A 22575-nucleotide genomic window follows, 5' to 3' on the forward strand; every position below is an offset into this window, starting at 1 on the left:
TCTATCACAGAAATTGATTTAATCTCATACAATATGGCGGTTTTCAATGAATATTTTGCCAGCCCGGCCTTCCAAACAGATGAAGACTATGATGAGGATGAAGCGCAACCGACTTCAACAACTCGTGGTATCTGTGTGTATTTACAGTCTATTGCTGAGTCTGTGTCTCTACCAGGTGGTCACTATCTACCAGCAACTGCATAAACAGTAAGAGATCACGTGTGTCTCTATACAGGTAAGGATACACACCGTGTAACATGTAACTGTCCTAATACAGGTAAGGATACACCGTGTAACTGTCCTAATACAGGTAAGGATACACCGTGTAACTGTCCTAATACAGGTAAGGATACACTGTGTAACTGTCCTAATACAGGTAAGGATACACTGTGTAACTGTCCTAATACAGGTAAGGATACACCGTGTAACTGTCCTAATACAGGTAAGGATACACCGTGTAACTGTCCTAATACAGGTAAGGATACACCGTGTAACTGTCCTAATACAGGTAAGGATACACTGTGTAACTGTCCTAATACAGGTAAGGATACACTGTGTAACTGTCCTAATACAGATAAGGATACACCTGAGGTGTAACTGTATCCTAAATACACATGGCCTAACAGGTAAGGATACACCGTGTAACTGTCCTAAACAGGTAAGTACACCGTGTAACTTCCTAATACAGGTAAGGATACACAATGTCTAATAAGGTGTACACCTGTATGTCCTAATACAGGTAAGGATACACCGTGTAATGTCCTAATACAGGTAAGGATACACTGTACTGTCCGTATGTACACGTGTACTGTCCTAATACAGGTAAGGATACACCTGTAACTGTCCTAATACATACACTGTATGCCTATACAGGTAAGGATACACCGTGTAACTGTCCTAATACAGGTAAGGATACACCGTGTAACTGTCCTAATACAGGTAAGGATACACCGTGTAACTGTCCTAATACAGGTAAGGATACACCGTGTAACTGTCCTAATACAGGTAAGGATACACCGTGTAACTGTCCTAATACAGGTAAGGATACACTGTGTAACTGTCCTAATACAGGTAAGGATACACAGTGTAACTGTCCTAATACAGGTAAGGATACACTGTGTAACTGTCCTAATACAGGTAAGGATACACTGTGTAACTGTCCTAATACAGGTAAGGATACACTGTGTAACTGTCCTAATACAGGTAAGGATACACAGTGTAACTGTCCTAATAAGGTTAGGATACACAGTGTAACTGTCCTAATACAAGTAAGGATACACCGTGTAACTGTCCTTATACAGATAAGGATACAATGTAACTGTCCTATTACAGGTAAGGATATACCATGTATTTGTCCTAATCAAAATAAAGAAACTTCCCGTAGCATGTATTCACTATCACCAGAAAGTATAATGATACACGTATATCTGTGGTACGGAAGGGACTTTGTATTTCATTCTGATGACGGAGAATATGGTGAACCTGCATTTTTGTACCCGAAAAGGGTACAAACGCTAAATACGAAAAAAATCCATTCGAAAAGCAAAACGTCCTCAATGTAAATATTAAGCTTACTGGCTTGTGCGAACATTTATATCCGAAATTGTCAAACCAATCCCTTGGAAAGTGACCATGTGTATATTACTTCCACTGAGTGCAGTTTTGTCATTCTAAAGATGGCGTATTTTGTGAGATGTAAGTATAAGTTCGTGGCTTTGATTATGAAATCAAATCTACCGTGATCCTAAAGGTTAATCTTGTGCTTTGTTATAACAGGAATCCCATCATTACGGACAAATCTCACAACTCCGTGAGGTGCTATCAGATATCCACATGGAACTTCAAGCAACCATTAAAAACAAGTCCATCGCCGAATTCCGTCTGCAGGCAGATCGGTCGATCGCAAGACTGGATCACGATTTCCAGCATCCATCATTCATCTTGGGGACCCTTATAAGATCTCGGGTAAGATTTGTCCACGTTCTGTCTGAAATCAGACTGGAAGCAGACTACTGGCAAAACCTACCCGTTCTTCTTTCAAAGTACAATCTATTGACACAGTTCATGCATGACAACTTAGTTGTGTTAACACGACGGAGTCATTTCACCATGGATGCTTCCTTTATCGAAATGGACAAAGCATTCGAAGTGGTGGCATTGCTTGAGAAAGTTGATATCTATAATAATTTAGATTGCTATATGACTATCAGTGATAATGAAACTAGCATTCGTAGCACGTACAGTTATGCCATGTTTCAGAATATTAACACAATCAATGCTCACATTACGGTACTATCTCTACGTGGAGCGACCGTGCTTACAAATACCGAATGGAACTTTCTGAAATCACTGACACTAACTTCAAGATTTCTCCCTGACCAAGATTTCATTAACATACATAGACTTCATTCACGAAACAGTAGTTTGTGTGATGACACTAATGACAAGTTGAAAACTATTATTGATCATGTACTGATGACCTCAAAGAGGCTACTATCAAGCCTGAACAACAGGATTCACGCCAGAAGTAGCGATGCTGTTCAGGAGATCGGGATATACACCATGCTCTTGCTACTTTGTGTCATCCTGTTTGGAATCGTGTGTGTTCTTCACCACGGAATTATCAATAGGCTGTTAACCTTTGAGGACATCGAGGATACCATAAGTAAGCAGTTGAGTGAAGAACAAGATCGAGTGACTTCAATTTTACATGATGCAATCCCTCTTGAGTACATAGAGGCTGTGAATGGTATCAACATAGTCAACAATGGCGATAGGACAAAGCCTGCAGGCAATATCAAAAAGAGCAAAATCCGTCGTTTGAAAAGTTCGATCGAATCCTTGACAAAATCAAGTAGATCTGCCTCTGTAGAACCAGAAACATACCCCCTTCCCGTAGAGGACACAGTAATTCCTGCTAATCTACCTCTGCTCAAATTATCAAAGCCTGATGTCATGTATGGGGTATTTGACAGCGCGACGCTATTCATGTGTGACTTTATCCATCTGAATGACCTGGTGGCCTTGTACGAGCCTGACCAGCTTGTAAACCTGGTCACATGTCTCATCCAGATCCTGGAGGCGCGCACCAAACTCTACAACGTTCATGTTCTGTGTAAAAATATCAACACCTTCACTGTCATATCTGGTGAGTAGATTTCTTCGTCTTACTGTAACGCTGTGTTTTCTCCAGCTAGAGTAAACGAGTATTGGTGTTACGGAGACTGTATAATTTGATCTCTGTGGTGACTGTCACCGACAAGCTTTGTTTTTATGAAATAGGTAGTCATGATGTATGGATCTATAGTGTCATTTAAGGAGGGTATGAGGAAAAGGAATTTTCTAATTGATTTTATTTCATGGAAGATTTGAGTACATCTTTTCAATAAAAGACCCATATATACAATAGTATAATAGTATAGCAGGATGGCTAAGTCGTGAATTAAGTATCCACATTGTAGACGGTTAAGAGCAATATTAGGTGCCATAAATATCAGCAAAGCCATATCATAATGTGGTACAGCTAAATTAGGTGTTTACAGTCAATCAGTTTCGTTGTTTTGCTATAAAACTTACATGCGATTACAAAATAGCCATCAATGCTCCATATTGTTTCACTTTTACATTTTATAGTTTTTATATCTTTTTTAATGTCTTGTTGATCATCGGATACCGTGTAGCTCCGACTAGCGTTCAGACACTGCCTTCGCTTCTTTCCCGTTACAAAGGATTTAACGCAAATATCATTTGTTATGATGTAAATTTTATAAACATTTCTTACAGGCCTTCAATGTCAACACGCTCTTCGACATGTAACCGAGATCGCTAATATGGCACTGGATATCCGCGCATCATGTAGTGATCTAGAGATTGATGTACTTCCGGATTCAAAACTACGCATGCGTATCAGCATTCACACGTGTATGTTCCATTAAATGCTATTTGATCCAAACCTGGCATAATGATATGCAACACAGAAAAACCTAAAACCTCCCATTTATTTAATGGTTATTTCAAGCATTAAATAGAGAGATTCGTGTGTGTTTTCGCTCCATAACATGAAAATGTATCTAAAAGGAGGGAGGTCATGACCGATAAGTTTTATTTTTTATTAAAGATATTTAAAGGTTATATGGCCATGAAGTTAAGGTCAGGTCAGGGAGGTTAATTTTCTGTTTGTTTCATTTTAGACGAAACCGGTGGGCACTTGTATTATTTCAATTATTTTTTCCATCATCAATCAAAAACCCTTGACCTAAGAGTTAATCGAAAAAATATGCATACTTATCAAGAAAAAAACCAGTGTTTGGTTTCGTCAATATTATACCAAATAAAAAACATTGTCGTCTTCCTTAACTCGAAATGGTCTCTGTCCTGACCTTAACTTCTTTTCTTATCTTGCTCACCTAAAGCTAACCCCCCGATATCAGTAAACATATCGGTCATGGCCAATATAGGACCCAAATTGACACCCCGCCTTTCCGAAATTTGGGGAAACTATTTTAGATGAGGCGTTTTAAACAGCAGAGCCAATGTATTACGCAAAGAAACGATCGCAAACATTTTAAAGCCAGTGTAAAATGCCTGTAATATATACACTATTGATTTATTATCAATTTTAAGAGTTTTATCTTTATTTTTGCATAACCAAGATGTTATAACATAACCATTAAATTTACGACATCACTTCCATCCTTTTCATGTTTAAGCTGATTGTGTTTATAAACTGACGTCACATCCGGAACCTCGTTTCCACATATACGGTGACATTGTTGATATCACGATGGAGTTGCAGAAAAACTGCACGGGTAAGTATGTCTAAAAAGTGTGCTGTTTTTGTTCCTTTGTTTGTGTTTGTGTCTTTCAAATGGACGATTTGGTTAACGAATATTTGTGTAAGCATTACTTTGAATATGTTGATTTGCATCATGCATGAAAATAAAACAAAAAACTAATCCATGTCAAAAACAATTATAACTAAAACGTTATGTTCCTCTATGAATTATTTACTCTCTGGAACGCCTTGTCCTGCTTTTTCGGTAGCTAATCGCACTACATGTATTTATTTGACTTTGGGTTTACAATGTAGCTTATACTTTTCGATTATCACCACGTTACTTCATACAGCAAACAGAATCCATATAAGTGATGAAGTTGGAACCATACTTCGAAAAGAACATCAATACCAAATTGAAAGAAAGGGAATGATCCTATGTACGGTACGGATTTTATGTGTATGTGCTGAACCTAAATGTGGTAAAAGTAATATTTCATTAAAAGACACTTTAATGTGAACTATTTCTTGTAATTTCAAGTGCTAAGATATGAAATTAAGAAATAGAAAGTTCATTTTTGGAAAAATACTGTAAAAGAGTTATTCTGACTTAAATATAATACAATTATGCCTATCATATTTCAGCGCAAAATGTTTGGCGCGAAAGCTTCTATAATATGACATATTGGTATGCTTATAGTCTGACCCGCAACCATTGATAGGTTAAAGGTAGGTTTCGCCCAATGAAATATAAAGACTACGAAATTGAAATTTATCCTGTATATAGATATAATCTTCAGATCATTTTCAATGCATACAGCGAACAATATGGGTGGTCAGTTGCCTAGCTTGACCAGGAAAATAGAGCGAAGTAAAGCTTTACATAGAACATGACGTAATTTTTTCCAAAGCGAGGCCGCAGCAACAAACGGAAGCGTGCCGATGGCAGTGACAGCTTGCCACGGCATGTTTAGTTAAAAAAACAACAACAACAAATCGAATTGCGATGGACTGATTATACATATCATATAATCTAAAACACTTCGTGTTACTTACATACATGTACGCTCGCTAGCTTAGTACACCAAATATACATGTAGTTAGTCTGCGGCTGTATGTGCGCTGGCATATGTGTTGAAATTTAACTCACCACGTGCAACGCCGTTACACGAGTCCCAACAGATCCGGGCAAGTTCCGCTTGAGATGTGGCTTCTGTTTCTTCTATTGCTACATGCCATCTCTGAATTTAATTCCCTACAGATATCCTAGGATGCTACCGATTCCATTATAATTTCCTCCACTTTGTTGCCGATTCAGACATATTTTTTTTTATCTTACACACTTTCGTTCAGCCATTTTGTTTACTTTTAGTGCGTAACAATGCGCATGCGCGAAACTTCGACAACACAATCCATCGCAGCTTCATTTGCATACTATTTTGTCTGACGGACACCGTAATAAATCAAGGATTTCCTTCAATTTTGTATTCAAGACACATTTGTTCAATCTCAAACGCATAAAGAAATTAAATTGAGGTATTTTTGATATGTTTTTTCATCTCTTCTTCCGTTTATCGGATTTTACAAAAAAAAATATTTATTTGGTTGGGCGAAACCTACATTTAAGTTCTACAGAGCGAGAAAAACAATTTGGAAAATAGTGACAGTGACACTGTTTGGCAATTTTTACAATCAAAATCATAAATCTGCAGGCATAAATCAGTTGACCCCACACTAGTATGACATTGATGTTTGTGATATTTGAGACCTTTGCATGAATACCTTACAAAACTGATAACCTAGGTTTACAACAATGGTGAGGACGCAGTTTGAATAATACCAAGAGATTGGAAGGTACTTGCTGCAAATAAAGCTCATACATTACAACAGTATCTCATGTTCATCCTTATAATTATTACTGCTTTTCAAATCAAACGTCTTTTCTGACGACATAATAGGAAGTAAAATAATTTGAATTACGTTATTCATAGGGTATAAACTAATTTACTTACAGCGAATAACACAGAATGAAGAACACTTTTCAGATCGAGGAATTTTGAAGCCATAAACCGATGACACAGAAAGATCGAATGCGACATTTGTGATTTGATAATAATAAAAAAACAATACATAGAAAATTAGGGTTTGGTAATGAATTTATGTAATATACGTGTAGATGTATATTTTCCTAATAGCTGAAAAAGACATAGATAGGCATTATACAACTATAATCGTGAAGGCAATTCGTATCGTGAACATTGTACACCTTAATGTTCGCCTCAATTTGTTTATTTATCAAACCTAAAATGGGACCAAACCTACTCACAGTTTCCTTACCTTTAATATATACATGTTTGTTGCTACAGAACGGTAGGTACTTGTCGACACAATGGCTGCTAGGACGGCGAGTGTCGGTATGTAACCCAAACCACGAAGTCCGAGGTAAGACTTTCCTGCCCATCCAGCTCGCGGAGAAACCGATCTACATCTTTGACAAGGAGAAGGTCAAATATGTGTCGCCTTACTGGATGTCCTCATCTAACCAGTTCAACGAATCAATATCGATGAGTGAAACGTCTTATTCTGATTCGGATTTTAGTTTCAACGACAGGTAACACGATTTAAGGATAATAGCACCAAAGGTATATATTGATTAGGATCGTTAATAAAGTTTTTAAATCACTCTGAGAAAGTTAAGTATAAATCATGTATTAACAACGCCATTATTACAGAACTACATATTGATATAATGAATATTGGAAGAAACCTCCATGGCCGTGTCCACTAGGAACCTATTGCCTCCCTCAATTTACTCTCAAGACTGGGAACGATTCCAAAAGTCTGTATCTGGGTGATCTGACTTGAGCAGCAAAACTGTTTAAATGGAAGTTGAAATCAAGAATTCGTAACCCACTTTGAGGATGAGACATGGAGAGTTCAACCTGTGGAGTAAAATATCAAACACGAGGCTTAGCTATTTTCTTGTTCAGTCAAAACTATTTTAAAAGAATTATTTTCTTATTTATTTAGGAATCAGATTCCCTCACCAATCACACTCTTAAGACGTGGAACGATATATGCGTCTCTATACGAATGATTTGACAAATTATTGAAAAATCTGCCACCCTCTTGGAGGATTAGACATGGGAATTTCAATCTGAGAAATTGAAAAATACTTCGTTTATTGTAAGTGGTAGTGTAATCAATATATACCCGAGTTAATCCTTCATGTAATTGTACTTAAAAGAAAACATTCAACATATACCAGTATAGTCTGCTTCATCTTTAACCTTTGAACAAAACTTGATTAAACAATATGAAGACATTGAAGGATTCTTACGTATTGTAGAAATAAAGATTAAAACATACACCCATTGTACACGTTTTTATTTTCTTTATTATTTAACATAATAAGTACATAATTTCCGTTTTCACGTCCGCCGTAACGTTTATCCTGTGAACCAAACAAATAGAATACACAATCAGTACATTTTGTAATTACATTTTTCAGATTGAAATATAAATAAGGTTTTATGATGGAAATAAATGTGGTATTACTCACCCGAGTGAAAGATATTTTAATATTGACCAATCAGATTACAGCATTTACATTGAAAACATCGGTTAGGCGGGAAATGCATTCTTAGATATATCAAACAAACAAAAATAATATTTCGTGTATCTTTCGTATTACGTTTATTAATAGTTGAAGCGTAAATATGTTGCATTAGATTATCTTGTGATATTTTGAATCATTAAATGGCCACTCTCAAAATGTATATCTTTGCTTTCAACAATAAATAATTGAAACCATTCTAGATATCTTCGTCCTTCTAATTCACAATTAATATATTCCTGTATATACCTAGAAGGCCCCATTGCTGTGGCGGCGTTGCCACTTGGTTTGCTGTAATAGTAAATTTTACACTAAAAATATCAATTTGTTTTCACGAGTGGCTTAATAACGTTGAATGTCCTACCTACAATGTAATGCATTTTTTAATTTACTGTGTATAAACTATACAAAGCTATACATTTCTACATTTGGATATGGAAATTTATTCCTCATTAAATTATAAGCATCATTCGCTATACATTTTGGGTTTATAAAGTCATAGACAGAACCGTCTATGACTTCATAAACACAATATGCTTAAATATAGAGATGAAATCAAAAAGAAAACCTTTAAACAATATATTTAGTTGACTCATGTGTTACCTTGGTAACATATTTTATGTTCTACGTACCTTGGCCGAAGTCTATCCAATGACCTGAAACAGTACACGAATATGAAACTTTGGCCGTATTTATCTTGAGGTAATCGTCTTTAAAGGTAAACAGATCAATTTCAAAGTTAGCGAAACGATGAATTCACGAAATGGAGATAACTATTATGTTAATCTTATCCTTTACACTATGTTACCATGTTAACGGGCAGATTCCAGCTGAGACCAGCGCGAATAACACAAACAGGTATTTTATGTTTGTCATGCATCATGTTATGGCACAAGATATATACCGTTTTAATATGCCTTAGCTAGCAACCGTAATTGGTTGTCGTATCAAGATATTTTGGATCCGTTACACTGAACGCAAATACGATACTATAACCATATGAACTAGCTATATGGTAAACAGCTTATTGTTGTTGTTTTCATATTAAAAGAGTTCAGATATAATGAACATACATTACTGTTTTTCATTGCTTCTACCTTTCCCCTGGTACACAATATGATCTATCAGAGTTACATTGTGCTTCCCTTCGTTTTTCTCCGTCACTTTGGTTTACACCGTCAGTACCCACAGAGAGAAATAAAAGGGAAGTAGCACTGATAAATCAACGGGAAATTCCAGGGAAATATTACAGAAGTGACAGCTTACCTGTAGTTGGGTTAGTTGGAGTTGTTGTTGTGGTCGTCGGTGTTGGAGTTGGAAAGGTGGTAGTTGATACTGTAGATGTAGGTTGAGTGGCAGCTGGAGTAGCTGTAGGAATACAAAGTCTCGCGACATTACACGCGAGATTTCGAAAGCATAACCGAATAGTAAAGGCTTTGTAGAAAATGTTAATATATTCACATAAAAAATACACATACATAGAAAAAAATATATACATATATGTGTACTTGTATATACATTTGTATCTATCAATTACTGGTCAACACGATTTCTATTGGGCGTTAGATTTTAGGTTACAAGATATTATGAAGACAATGGGAAAAGATCCAACATTTCATATAACATTATACAATAGGTGGATGTCCTGTTATCTGTTGGTTACCTCTTAACATACTCTTTGCTTTGTAATTGTATGTAACCTGTTCGGCGATTATCATTAAGTGAATATTTCACATAATGTGCTAACCATTTCTTCTATATCACATCATTGTTTTTACCACTTCATGATTATATTGATTGGCTTTATGTTGCACTCTCGTTTTGGTGTGAAATCTTCATAACATTGCAAAAATTATGTTATTCAATTATCTCGTAAAAAATAAAATAAATCTTTAGGGATTTTTTTTCTGAAATCATTACGCCGTTGCATCAACCAATCAGAGGCGATGTTGCACGTTCAACGTAAATACCATGAAGTTTTAAGCCAATGAAAATGCATATTACAAGCAATATATACAAACGGGGTTTGCATCATGTAATTATGGTGTTAAAGCCGACTTACCTGGATCCAAACAGCTGATATGTATAACGTGGTTGTGATGACACTGAACTTGTCTCCTTGGACACAGGGTTATGTTCCGTTCTTGTCCAGTACACAGGAACTGTTCTCCAATCACAGGCAAGGCGCCATTTTGTTCAACCGTGAATGATCCAATAGATCTATTAATGAAGAGTTTATACTGAAATGTATTGATGTACCCATTTTTATACTAGTTGTTGGGTTTTTTTTTACTAACTGCAAAATTAACCAAAAAATGTTTTCTCAAATTAGGAGGATACACAAAGATACCTGAATACTTTAAACATGGACATTTATGCTAATTATTGTAAACCAACGTTCTTTCGCGGCTACTTCATTTCGCGATTTCACTTGTAGAATATATCAATTCGCGGAAAAAAAACTTTCGTGAATTTTTCTTGAATGCGCAATTCGCGAAAATAAATTCCACACGAAAGAAAGTTGTTTGACAGTATTCGAAGTGTATCTTGAGGCGAAAAAAATGCGTTTCTGAAAGCTGAAGATTTATTTCTTATCACGAAAAAAACATTTGTGAAAACATCCATGTTTACAGTAAATGAAGTGCTAATGTCCTTGCTTTGTCAATTTTAAACATTCATTATTTTATTTTGAACAAAATTTAGCGTTATGTTACAATTGAGAATAGTAGCAATGTAAAAGTCTTGAATTGTAAGGTATAATCAACTGACCCCGTAGGGGCTCCGATGGTTCTGCAGACGACTTGTGTAGCTTCCTCCGTCCATCCGTCCATACAGACCAAATGTCCTTTACCTTCTGATTTGATGATCAGTAAACCCTCGTTTTGTTTACCACTATGAGATAACAGGAAAGCATCCACCGGCGGGGGAGCTGAATAGTAACCAGTAAACAGTTCAAATATTCACCTCACTTAATGTTTTCATGAAAAGGTTTGACCGGGACACAATAACAATTAATGTCATTATCTCAGTTAACGTAGTCGCCACCAAAGTTCACATGATTTTCTAAAGCATCTGGCGTAAAAATAATTTGCAAACAGAAAAAAAACAATGTTTCGATAAGTTTGTCTCATTACTTTGGTCAACAAAATTTGAACTAATGAAAGAAGACTTTCAGATGGGAAAGGCATTTTTGTACAAATAGCTTGAAATCAGAATATTTATTCTGCACATGCGTATTTACAACCGAAGTATGGAAGCTCATGAAGTACAGTATATATTAACTAAACCCATAGTGATATATCTAAATATTACATATACAACCGTTTTGCTGCATTATAATTTTAACTCAAAGTCACGTTAATTTTTCAAAATCTTATGTATTCAAAATCTTATGTACAAATTGACATATCTGGATGTCTAGAAACAAGATGAAATGAGAATAAAACTGAAATTGAACTATTGTCAATAATATAAAACAATAGTTAAGTCTGATATCGTAATACTTAAATCTTGGCAAGGGCAGCCAATTGTTTTGAATTATTAAAATATATTAAATGCTTAGATATGAATTAATTGAACTATTAAAGTACACTTCATGATTATACATGTATATTGATTAAGTAAGAATGAAAAGGGAGAGATACCACATTAATGGTATTCCGAACGACCTTAACTTACCTGGGGGCGAACAGGTAACGTGTATGACTTCATTATTAGTGCACGTCACCTGTTTCACGTTTATGGCACACTTAGACAGGTTGGTTTCATGGCCATTACAAGAAATGTGTGCTTGAAGTACTGGTACTCCAAAATCGGGAACGCCCTTATATGTAGCCGTGTATCTAGATAGATAAGTCAAAGTAAGTTCATTTCCTCCCAAAAATAATTAAGAAAATTCGAAACAAAATATTCTTTATGACGTAAAAGTGTTTATTACAAAATAGATGTTTTTAATATGTTGTTAATACAACTATTTTTCATAATGTTGCCGTTACATTTCTAAGCCTAAATTCTATCCTTATGTATAATTTTGTAGTTTTAACATTTAAAAAGGCCCAAACCATCACATTGGACTTAGATACTAAACCTGTTACTTACCCCGCAGGTGTCCCGATTGATCTGCAGACTACGTCACTGTTTTCGTTGGTCCAGTCGTCCGTACAAGCCGTGTAAACAATACCGCCGGAGGTTATAACCATGACACCATCGTGAACGTTCACACCATTGGCTGCCATCAAGGCCACGTGCACATCCTCTAATATAGAGAAACCACATTCACAAAAAACTTAACGGCGTTAAAGGGACTATGACCACCGAAATACAATAAAAAACAACTTAAAGCAAAACAATGTGCTACACCAGCATTTTTATCGGCAGTATAAGGGCACATATTAAAAAAAATTGATTTGGAAATATGTCCAAGGTTTAGCTCATAAATCAACTTGGTTAGTTTGATGTTACGTCAAGGACGAGTATCCCACGTAACCTATTTTGTCAGAGAAATCTTTGAGCCGAGTTGTGAAAATGTGAAATGTATTAACAGCTTCATAGATCAGCAGCTGGTTTGTTTATTTTACAGTGATCTTATGAATACAATACAATTTGGTAAAAAGAGCATGATGTTAAGACACGTGGCTATAACACACGTGCTTGTCATTGATTAAAAAGATAAAAGATTATAAACAGTTAGAAATAACAAACATGATACGGATGTAAACATTGGCAACGAGATTGCTAATATTTCTAAAATAAAATCGATAATATGATACATGATATTTACAAGAAAATATATTCCGTTTAGCTATTAAATTCATGTCTCGCGAAGTCAATGATATTATCTTTATCATAATTACATTTTATTCAATAGCTGTAGTCAATTTTTCATGCCTCTGGATTTCAATTACTTAGACTGTTGTTTATACATTTGTTTGTTTATTTAATTAAAGTCCTATTAACAGCCTGGGTCACGTAAGGACGGTCTCCCATGTATAACGTCCTATTAACAACCTGGGTCATGTAAGGACGGCCTCCAATGTATAACGTCCTATTAACAGCCAGGGCAATGTAAGGATGGCCTCCCATGTATAACGTCCTATTAACAGCCAGGGTCATGTAAGGACGGCCTCCCATGTATAACGTCCTATTAACAACCTGGGTCATGTAAGGACGGCCTCCCATGTATAACGTCCTATTAACAGCCAGGGTCATGTAAGGACGGCCTCCCATGTATAACGTCCTATTAACAGCCAGGGTCATGTAAGGACGGCCTCCCATGTATAACGTCCTATTAACAGCATGGGCAATGTAAGGACGGCCTCCCATGTATAAGGACGGCCTCCCATGTATAACGTCCTATTAACAGTCAGGGTCATGTAAGGACGGCCTCCCATGTATAACGTCCTATTAACAGCCAGGGTCATGTAAGGACGGCCTCCCATGTATAACGTCCTATTAACAGCCAGGGTCATGTAAGGACGGCCTCCCATGTATAAACGTCCTATTAACAGCATGGGCAATGTAAGGACGGCCTCCCATGTATAACGTCCTATTAACAGCCAGGGTCATGTAAGGACGGCCTCCCATGTATAAACGTCCTATTAACAGCATGGGCAATGTAAGGACGGCCTCCCATGTATAACGTCCTATTAACAGCCAGGGTCATGTAAGGACGGCCTCCCATGTATAACGTCCTATTAACAGCCAGGGACATGTAAGGTGGCCTCCCATGTAGTAACGTCCTATTAACAGCCGGGACATGTAAGGACGGCCTCCCATGTATAACGTCCTATTAACAGCCAGGGTCATGTAAGGACGGCCTCCCATGTATAACGTCCTATCAACAGCCAGGGTCATGTAAGGTTGGCCTCCCATGTATAACGTCATATTAACAGCCCGGGTCATGTAAGGACGGCCTCCCATGTATAACGTCCTATCAACAGCCAGGGTCATGTAAGGTTGGCATCTTATGTATAAACGTCCTATTAACAGCATGGGCAATGTAAGGATGGCCTCCCATGTATAACGTCCTTTTAATAGCCAGGGTCATGTAAGGACGGCCTCCCATGTATAACGTCCTATTAACAGCCGGGGACATGTAAGACGGCCTCTCATGTAAGGACGGCCTCCCATGTATAACGTCCTATTAACATCCAGGGTCATGTAAGGACGGCATCCATGTATAACGTCCTATTAACATCCAGGGTCATGTAAGGACGGCCTCCCATGTATAACGTCCTATTAACAGCCAGGGTCATGTAAGGACGGCCTCCCATGTATAACGTCCTATTAACAGCCAGGGTCATGTAAGACGGCCTCCCATGTATAACGTCATATTAACAGCCAGGGTCATGTAAGGACGGCCTCCCATGTATATCATGTGTAGTGTAATATGCATGTAGTGTGTGCGGTGAAGGGTTTGGGAGACTGCGGTATATTCGACTTATGTGCACTTGTTAAGTGGAATTGTTGCCATTTTATAGTGCTGAAACATGCTGCCGAAAACACCAAGCAAAACACCCTGCCTGGTCATATTATATTGACAACGGGCGAACCAGTCGTCGTAATCCCCGAATGATGTGCGCTATGCTACCATTTTAAAGACTTTGGTGTATCGCGGCTAGGGGATAGAACCCAGAGCCTCCATCACAAGGGCGATCGCTTAACAGAATGCCAAAAGTGAGGCGGTGTCAAGGAAGACGTTAATATCCTAAATTTAGTCGCATTTTACGACTATGCAATAGGAGCAGCAGGTACAATTCACTTAAGTGATAAATGGGCATTTTTCAATGCCAGGTAAAATTCGTTTTCAATCTTTCTGACCATACTGATAACAATCGTATTATAATGAAAACGTATTAATGAACAAAACTTTCATTAGAAATAACTCACGTGTAGTTATCGGCGAAGGTTTGTTAGATGATGTCACTACACTGGTCGTTGAAGTCATCTGTACGTATGGTGCTGCCGTCACGTGATGAGTATGGTGGTGTTGCCCATCTGTATAACCTAATGTTTATGCATGTGTAAATAAAAGAAATAATTCCAACAGAAGCACAGACGACATCAACAAATCATCACCATACTCCAATTTATAAAAAGAGCTTTATTTCCAGATAACCAGATATATAGTACAAGTAATAGAACAATGTAATCTGGAAGAGTTTGATGTACTTTGTTATTAATTCGCTGTGTTAATTAATATTCCCCAACCAATCAAATATTGGTGTGTAGGATATGCTAGCCAAAGGTGCGCCATCATACATATGCTAGAACACCCAATGAATGTTACACCCTAATGCATATCAAAAATAAGAAAACCAATGCTTATATTTATATAATAATTCCCGTTATCAAAAGAAAACAAATAAAAAGTTAAGTATGAAAATAAAAATGTATACGTCTGCATAGAGTAAAATATCATTTTGTCATTTGGTGGAACAGCCGATGATTTGGCGGGAAAGAGTGAGTTCTAGCAGTTTCTTGTGTGTTACCATGGACTAGCGACTAAACAATAACAGCAGTTGAAATAGTCCCATCGATAAAACAGGATATACAATTATAAATACATCACCTCAATCCATTTCATATATCTTGATTAGAAAATATTCTCATATTGATCAATTTTTGGAATACCCGGTATGTTATTTAAAGCCCAGTCTTTTCTTTATCCCTTGAACGCTGATGAAGGTATTGGTACGCCAGAGCCTAACTGACAATGTTGATACTGGAAATTATCATACTTAAGGCTTAGTAGGAATATATAGGTACTGTTCAGTGGCAATGTTAATATAAAGAAATGTCGGAAGGTTGAGACTGACCACAAATCTCTAGAATATTGAAAACATCACTATAGTGTGGCTTGATTATTTTTGGAGTAGGAAGAGATAATCTATTATAGAACTCTGCTGGGAAAGTATTATCAACAACTTCGGCCCTGTGGCCAGTCTAGGTTTAAGATAGGTAAATCATATTCCATACTGAAATACTAAACTGGGTCAAAAACACATTATAGTTTAGTACTGTAAACTAACTTTTATTCGTGGATGTTAAATTTCGCGATTTTTTTTTCAAAACAAGTTCGTGGAAATTAACATTCGCGGACCAGAATACATATAGTTCTACTTTCATTTGATACTATCATTCTAAGTAATATCGATGATAATTGGCTGAGATGACTCTGTAGGGGCATCAACATACATTTACCCTGACAACAAAATAATAAGGTGGGTGGTCAACCTATCAGATAAGATCTTGAATTCAGAGAAGAAATGGGTATTGGAGAGAGGACTTAATTTTGCGGTAAGTCCCAATAAATTACCCATTGTCGATTTTATTACGGGCATAGAGACAGCATGAAAATACATAGGTCTTAACTCGAAGGCAGCTTCTCACTAATGTACAGACTGTGTTAAGTTCTTGAAAAACACCAAACTCCATAAGTCTAACATAGCAGAAGATGAACAATATGCCCTAGCATCACTTAAGGCCGACGTGAACAACCTTACATTACCAGCTGATAAGGGACGGGCTGCTGTGATCATGCCCAAGTCTATGTACCAGGAGAAGATCGGGATACTCCTTAGTAATGAAAACACCTACAATCATCTTCAGAAGGATCCTACTGCTAGATATACCACCAAACTAGTACAGCTTCTTAGGTCTCATAAGGACCAAGGACTTCTGACTATTGGCCAGTATAGGTAATTACATCCTATATCCACGGACGTCCCTAAGTCCTATGGTCTCCCTAAAGTACACAAGGAAGCTGTTCGTCTCAGACCGATTGTAGCGTCTATATGCTTTATCACTTATAACAAAGCTAGGTTCCTGGCCAAAATCCTATCTCCACTGGTAGGCCGTATAGCTCACCACATCAAGAACAGTACTGAACTTGTGAAAACACTATAACAGTATAAGCTGAGCCCAGATGAGTCTTTAGTGTCATACGATGTGACTGCCCTGTTCACCAGTGTACCAGTACAGGAGAGCGTACTATCATCCGACAGAGACTCGAGATGGATCAGACACTCGCCGAACGAACGATACTATCCCCCCAACAGATCACAGAGCTCCTGGAAGTTTGCTTTAGTACCACTTACTATGTAGTTGATGGTAAAATATACCAACAAACTGAAGGTGCGGCTATGGGCTCCCCAGTCAGCCCAATCGTAGTCAATCTCTTCATTCTCACTTCGAGGAATCGGCTCTGAGGACCTTCCAGGACAGCTCAATGTATTGGGGGAGATACGTGAATGATACCTTAGCCATAATACATAGCAATGTGGTAGACGATTTCACTGACCATCTTAATAATTGTCACTCAGCCATAAAATTCACTATCGAGAGGATGAAAGATAACTACATTCTAGTACTAGACACGTACATTCGGCTTCGTGACGATGGTTCGCTTGTGTTCAGTGTGAACCGTAAACCCACACATACCGACCAATATCTCCAATTCGACAGCCATCAACCGCTAGAACACAAGCTGTGTGTTATAAGAACTCTGACCCATATAGCCAACTCCAAATGCTCCACTGATCAGGCCAAAACGCAGGAAGAAGATAACATGAAGGAAATTTTCAGTGTTTCGGGCTGTATTAGGTGGGCGTGGGACCTCCCCAGCAGCAGGACCAAGACCACTGAACTGGCAACTAGCGCCAACCAGCCAAGTCTCTACCATACATCGGAGGTATTTCGGAGGCCATCAATCGCAAAATCTGCTAAGAGAGAGTTACAGTACACACCAAGCCCCATAATACCATTCAGGGGATGCTGGTAGAACCCGAAGACAAAATCATCACCATGAACAAGTCAGGTGCTTTGTACAAAATAGCATGCATGTGCTGAATGTTCATCAACATATGTGGAGGGGGGGACGGAAAGTACTACAGAGATTCGTCTCCTGTTATGGTTATGATATGGCTAGGCGGATGATTATGTAATAAGGTCGTACGAGTTATCTCACTTCAGTGTAATATTATGTAATCCGGAATTTGGATGAACCGGAAGTGTTGTTTTTGTAAGTTAGATAAAACAGAGAAAAAAAGATGGAAGCTGGTGGCAACGTGTTTTGTGATATCCTCTCAGCCAAACGAGTAAAACCTAACACTAATTCCCTTCCCCCGTTGCCCGCTACACTCCTGTTGGGGTCCATATGAGAGACCACTCCCACGTTTTCACAACAGACAATATCAGAGTGTTGGACAAAGATTCACGCTTGTTCCAACGTGGTGACAAGAAGGTCATTTACATCAACGCCTCCAAGCCTGACCTAAACCAGGACAGAGGACGCCACGACCTGCCCGCAGCTAATGCCAGCCTTGTTCAGTCATATGACGGTTAATTCCCTGTCATGTAACTGAACACCAATAAATCTGCCCCCTGTCTTTAGGGCTGAAGAAGCCTGCTGGATAGCAGGTGAAATCTACCTGTAAGGAGATTTTTTTTGACTGAACCTGTTTAAACTTCGGTATATAATACAAAATACCCAATTATTCTATGGGGATATCAGCATATACAGTTATCCTGACTCCAGATTACCCTATTATTCTGTAGGTGTATCAACATAGAGTTACCATAACTCCAGAATAACCTATTATTCGGTAGAGGGTATCAACATAGTTGCCCTGACACCAGAATATCCCATTATTATGTAGGGGATATCAGCATCGGTTATCATGACTTCGGAATGCCCTATTATTCTGAAAGGGTATCAGCATACAGTAACCCTGACTCCATAATACCCTTTTATTCGATAGGGGTATCAGCATACAGTTACCCTGACTCAAGAAAATACCCTTTAATTCGGTAGAGGGTATCAGCATACAGTTACTCTGACTCAAGAATACCCCATTATTCGGTAGGGGGTATGAACATATAGTTACCCTGACTCCAGAATATCCCATTATTCTGTAGGGGATATCCGCATACAGTTACCCTGACTCCAGAATACCCTATTATTCGGTAGGGGTTATCAGTATATAGTTACCTTGACTCCAGAATATCCCATTATTTTGTAGGGGATATCAGCATACAGTTACCCTGACTCCAGAATACCCCATTATTCTGTAGGAGTATCTGCATACAGTTAACCTGACTCTAGAATACCCTATTACTCGGTAGAGGGTATCAGCATACAGTGACCCTGACTCCAGAATAGCTCATTATTCGGTAGGGGGTATCAGCATACAGTTCCCTGACTTCAGAATATCCATTATTCTGTAGGGGTATCTGCATACAGTTACCCTGACTCCAGAATCCCCTATTATTCGGTAGAGGTATCAGCATACAGTTAACCTGACTCAAGAATACCCTATTATTCTCTAGGAGTATCTGCATACAGTTATTCTGTAGGAGGTATCAGCATACAGTTACCCTGACTCCAGAATATCCCATTATTATGAAGGGGTATCAGCATACAGTTAACCTGACTTAAGAATACCCTATTATTCCGAAGGGGTATCAGCATACAGTTACCCTAACTCCAGAATACCCTATTACCCTGACTCCAGAATACCCTATCATTCTGTAGTGTATTAGCATACAGTTACTCTGACTCCAGAATAGCCCATTATTCTGTAGGGGTATCAGCATACAGTTACCCTGACTGCAGAATACCCCATTATTCTGTAGGGGTATCAGCATACAGTTACCATGACTCCAGAAAAGTCCATTATTCTGATTATATGGTGGAGACCAAATGTAGTCAGATGATAGTTACCGTTGGTACAATTAGTGATCGTCGTATCAGTCCGGGCCCAAGCTACCTACAAAAGGCAAAATTTAAAAATGTAAATAGAGATTCTCTTAAATAATACGATACTCAGCAAATTATTTTTTTCGACAAGATCTCAATCACGCCTGCTGAGACTAGTGTTCAAAATCCTTAAGGATATCGTAAAAGGCATCTAAATTTTGGATATGCCTTTTCACCTTTCCCAGCGTTACTCTTCCTAACATCTCCCTTAATCGCGCTTCATTATTTATAGTCTTGCGATGAGAGTCTTCCCCTGTGAGGAAGGCTTTGGGTTAAGTTTGAAACACACAATAGTCTGTTAAAGTGGTAGTTTCTGGTCCTGCTTGGCGCTCAGCATACAGGGAGTAGGACGACTGGTTTGCAAGTTGTCGGTATAATGTGACCATGGGGGGAGGAAGGGCGGGGCCGAAGTAAATTCTTGAAATCACTACTTGTCACAGAGTTCTGCATGGATTCTACCGAATTTGGTCAGCAACATCCTTAGGAAAAGGGAAATAGAGATTGTATAAATTTTGGCTCTGACCCCCCGGGGGCAGGAGGGCGGGGCTCAAAATGGAAAATAGAGATAAATCCTATAAATAGTTACTTGTCCTAGAGTTCTGCATGGATTGAAACCAAATTTGGCCAGAAACATTCTTGGGGGAAGGGGAACAGAGTTTGTATACATTTTGGCTCTGACCTTCCCGGGGGCAAGACTGGCGGACGCATAAGTGGAAATAGAGTAAACCCTATAAATCGCTACTTAAGTCCTAGAGTTCTGCATGGATGAAACCAAATTTGGCCAAGAATATCCTTGGGGGAAGGAGAATAGAGTTTTCATAAATTTTGTCTTTGACCCCCGCGAGCAGAAGGGGTGGAGTCCAATAGGGGAAATAGAGATAAATCATTTAAATCGCTATTAGTCATGGAGTTCTGCATGGATTGTAACCAAATTTGGACTGAAACATACTTGTGGGAAGGGGAATAGATTTTGCCTAAAATATAGCTCTGACTCCCTGGGGGAAGGAGGGGTGGGGCCCCAAAGGGGAAAATAGAGGCAAATCGTTTAATTCGCTTCTAATCCTAGAGTTCTGCAGGAATTGCTATTTAGCCCAGAAACATCCTTGGGGGAAGGGTAACAGAATATAAATTTTGGCTTTGACCCTCTGGAGCAGAAAAAGTGGGGCCAAATAGGGGAATTAGAGGTAATTTTTCACATTCCTTCACAACATTACTTGGCATTACAAAACAGGTGAGTGATATAGGCCCTCTTGGCCTCTTGTTAGATATTTGGCTTGAATCTTACTTGACCGTCATAGTCTATCTTGCTGTATGCGTATCCGAACTTGACCAGCTGACTGCCTAGGCTCGGAAAACATCGGTCTTCGTGTCGGTCACACTCTGAGTGGATGTTGACACACATAACCTTTGCATGGGCTATGTACGGACATATCTCACAGGAGATGGTGTGGTGTCTGTTCTCAGGTAAGCTTTGAGGGAATGGAGACGCGCTGTCAGATGACAGTGGGGAGAAATTGCCGACTCTTATTGACGCTAGTACGATTATCCCCAAAACTAGCATCTGGTAAATACAAGAAAAAATCATGACAGAGTTACCCCATTGAAACTTGAAATTGATGATAAAAAATAAATAAATCTACGGTTGATAAACAAAATAGTGTCGCACATATGATATAGTCAAATAATGGTTAACGATCTTAAATGAGTATGTGGTTGTGACATGCAACAAAATTAACGCAACTGAAGGAAAACGAACATCATTTTTCCGTCATGCTCTGATCCTTATTAATTTCTCGTACTACAGGCAAGGAAAGCAAGTTCTTTAGACATACTTAACATACACATGATATGGGCCTACAAAACATACTGACGGACCATTAACTGTGAATATATCAGTAGGAGCGATGCTAATATTTTCCAATTCTCAACTATTGAAGCCTTGGTTACATTAGAAATAACACTGAAATAACGCCATAAGAACACACAGTACATAAACCTGTACTAACCTTGCCGTAGAGTCTGAGAACAGTAATTGGGTTAACACGTGAGATAACCCCCGACAGATGACCAGATAAGGTGTCTCAGTAAATGTCTTATAAAGAGGTGATTTTACGTCAGTACGCACAAGACGCTTGGCGTGTTTCTGGGTTTTTTTCCTTATCTGTATTGCAAAATTAACCTTGAATACTTCTACCTTTTGCTTATTTCTTCAGAAATAAATTAGTATATTAAATAGCATTCAGAATCCGTTCAGCTCATAACAATTATAGAGGTTGCACATATAACACACGATTGAGTCATTTTTTGAAAGATTTTAAAAGACAAGAGCTTTAACGAGTGTCTTTTATAATTAAAAAAAATATGTGACCTGTTTCTACCACATTTTAATCATCTACAAGAAGGCTAACTCAAGATAGCGTTATTTGC

General features: G+C 38.1%; 2 protein-coding genes across 3 annotated transcripts; one reads left to right on the forward strand and one right to left on the reverse strand.

Annotated features, from left to right (window-relative positions):
• The first annotated feature begins 1778 nt into the window (after window positions 1–1778).
• Window positions 1779–8139, forward strand: LOC138315764 (uncharacterized). Its single transcript, XM_069257018.1, has 5 exons — window positions 1779–3148; window positions 3784–3921; window positions 4710–4808; window positions 5128–5219; window positions 7141–8139. The coding sequence occupies exons 1-5, from the start codon at window positions 1834–1836 to the stop codon at window positions 7387–7389; spliced, it is 1893 nt and encodes a 630-aa protein (XP_069113119.1). The 5' UTR covers window positions 1779–1833; the 3' UTR covers window positions 7390–8139.
• Window positions 8140–8144: 5 nt separating this feature from the next.
• LOC138315772 (scavenger receptor cysteine-rich domain-containing protein DMBT1-like) lies at window positions 8145–22211 on the reverse strand. Of its 2 annotated transcripts, XM_069257030.1 has the most exons (12): window positions 22155–22211; window positions 21434–21709; window positions 20113–20158; window positions 15279–15395; window positions 12489–12645; window positions 12069–12232; window positions 11160–11319; window positions 10453–10610; window positions 9657–9758; window positions 9023–9046; window positions 8640–8681; window positions 8145–8228 (listed from the first exon to the last, which is right to left on the reverse strand). In XM_069257030.1, exons 2-12 carry the CDS (start codon window positions 21707–21709, stop codon window positions 8224–8226), a joined length of 1251 nt encoding a protein of 416 aa, XP_069113131.1. In that variant the 5' UTR covers window positions 22155–22211; the 3' UTR covers window positions 8145–8223. The 2 variants fall into 2 exon arrangements, with proteins under 2 accessions (XP_069113131.1, XP_069113139.1); XM_069257038.1 differs by lacking the exon at window positions 8640–8681.
• Between the last annotated feature and the right edge of the window lie 364 nt (window positions 22212–22575).

Source organism: Argopecten irradians, chromosome 1, assembly GCF_041381155.1.
Source record: "Argopecten irradians isolate NY chromosome 1, Ai_NY, whole genome shotgun sequence".
NCBI lineage: Eukaryota > Metazoa > Mollusca > Bivalvia > Pectinida > Pectinidae > Argopecten > Argopecten irradians.

Bases quoted from the DNA above. Each gene is read 5' to 3' on its own strand.
- LOC138315772 (XM_069257030.1), bottom strand. From the start codon at position 21,709: ATGCTAGTTTTGGGGATAATCGTACTAGCGTCAATAAGAGTCGGCAAT. The intron at 12,646-15,278 runs GTGAGTTATTTC...TCTCTATATTAG, and splicing joins ACCTTCGCCGATAACTACAC to AGGATGTGCACGTGGCCTTG. The intron at 10,611-11,159 runs GTCAGTTGATTA...CTTCATTAATAG, and splicing joins ACCATCGGAGCCCCTACGGG to ATCTATTGGATCATTCACGG.
- LOC138315764 (XM_069257018.1), top strand. From the start codon at position 1,834: ATGGAACTTCAAGCAACCATTAAAAACAAGTCCATCGCCGAATTCCGT. The intron at 3,149-3,783 runs GTGAGTAGATTT...CATTTCTTACAG, and splicing joins CACCTTCACTGTCATATCTG to GCCTTCAATGTCAACACGCT. The intron at 3,922-4,709 runs GTATGTTCCATT...TTCATGTTTAAG, and splicing joins GCGTATCAGCATTCACACGT to CTGATTGTGTTTATAAACTG.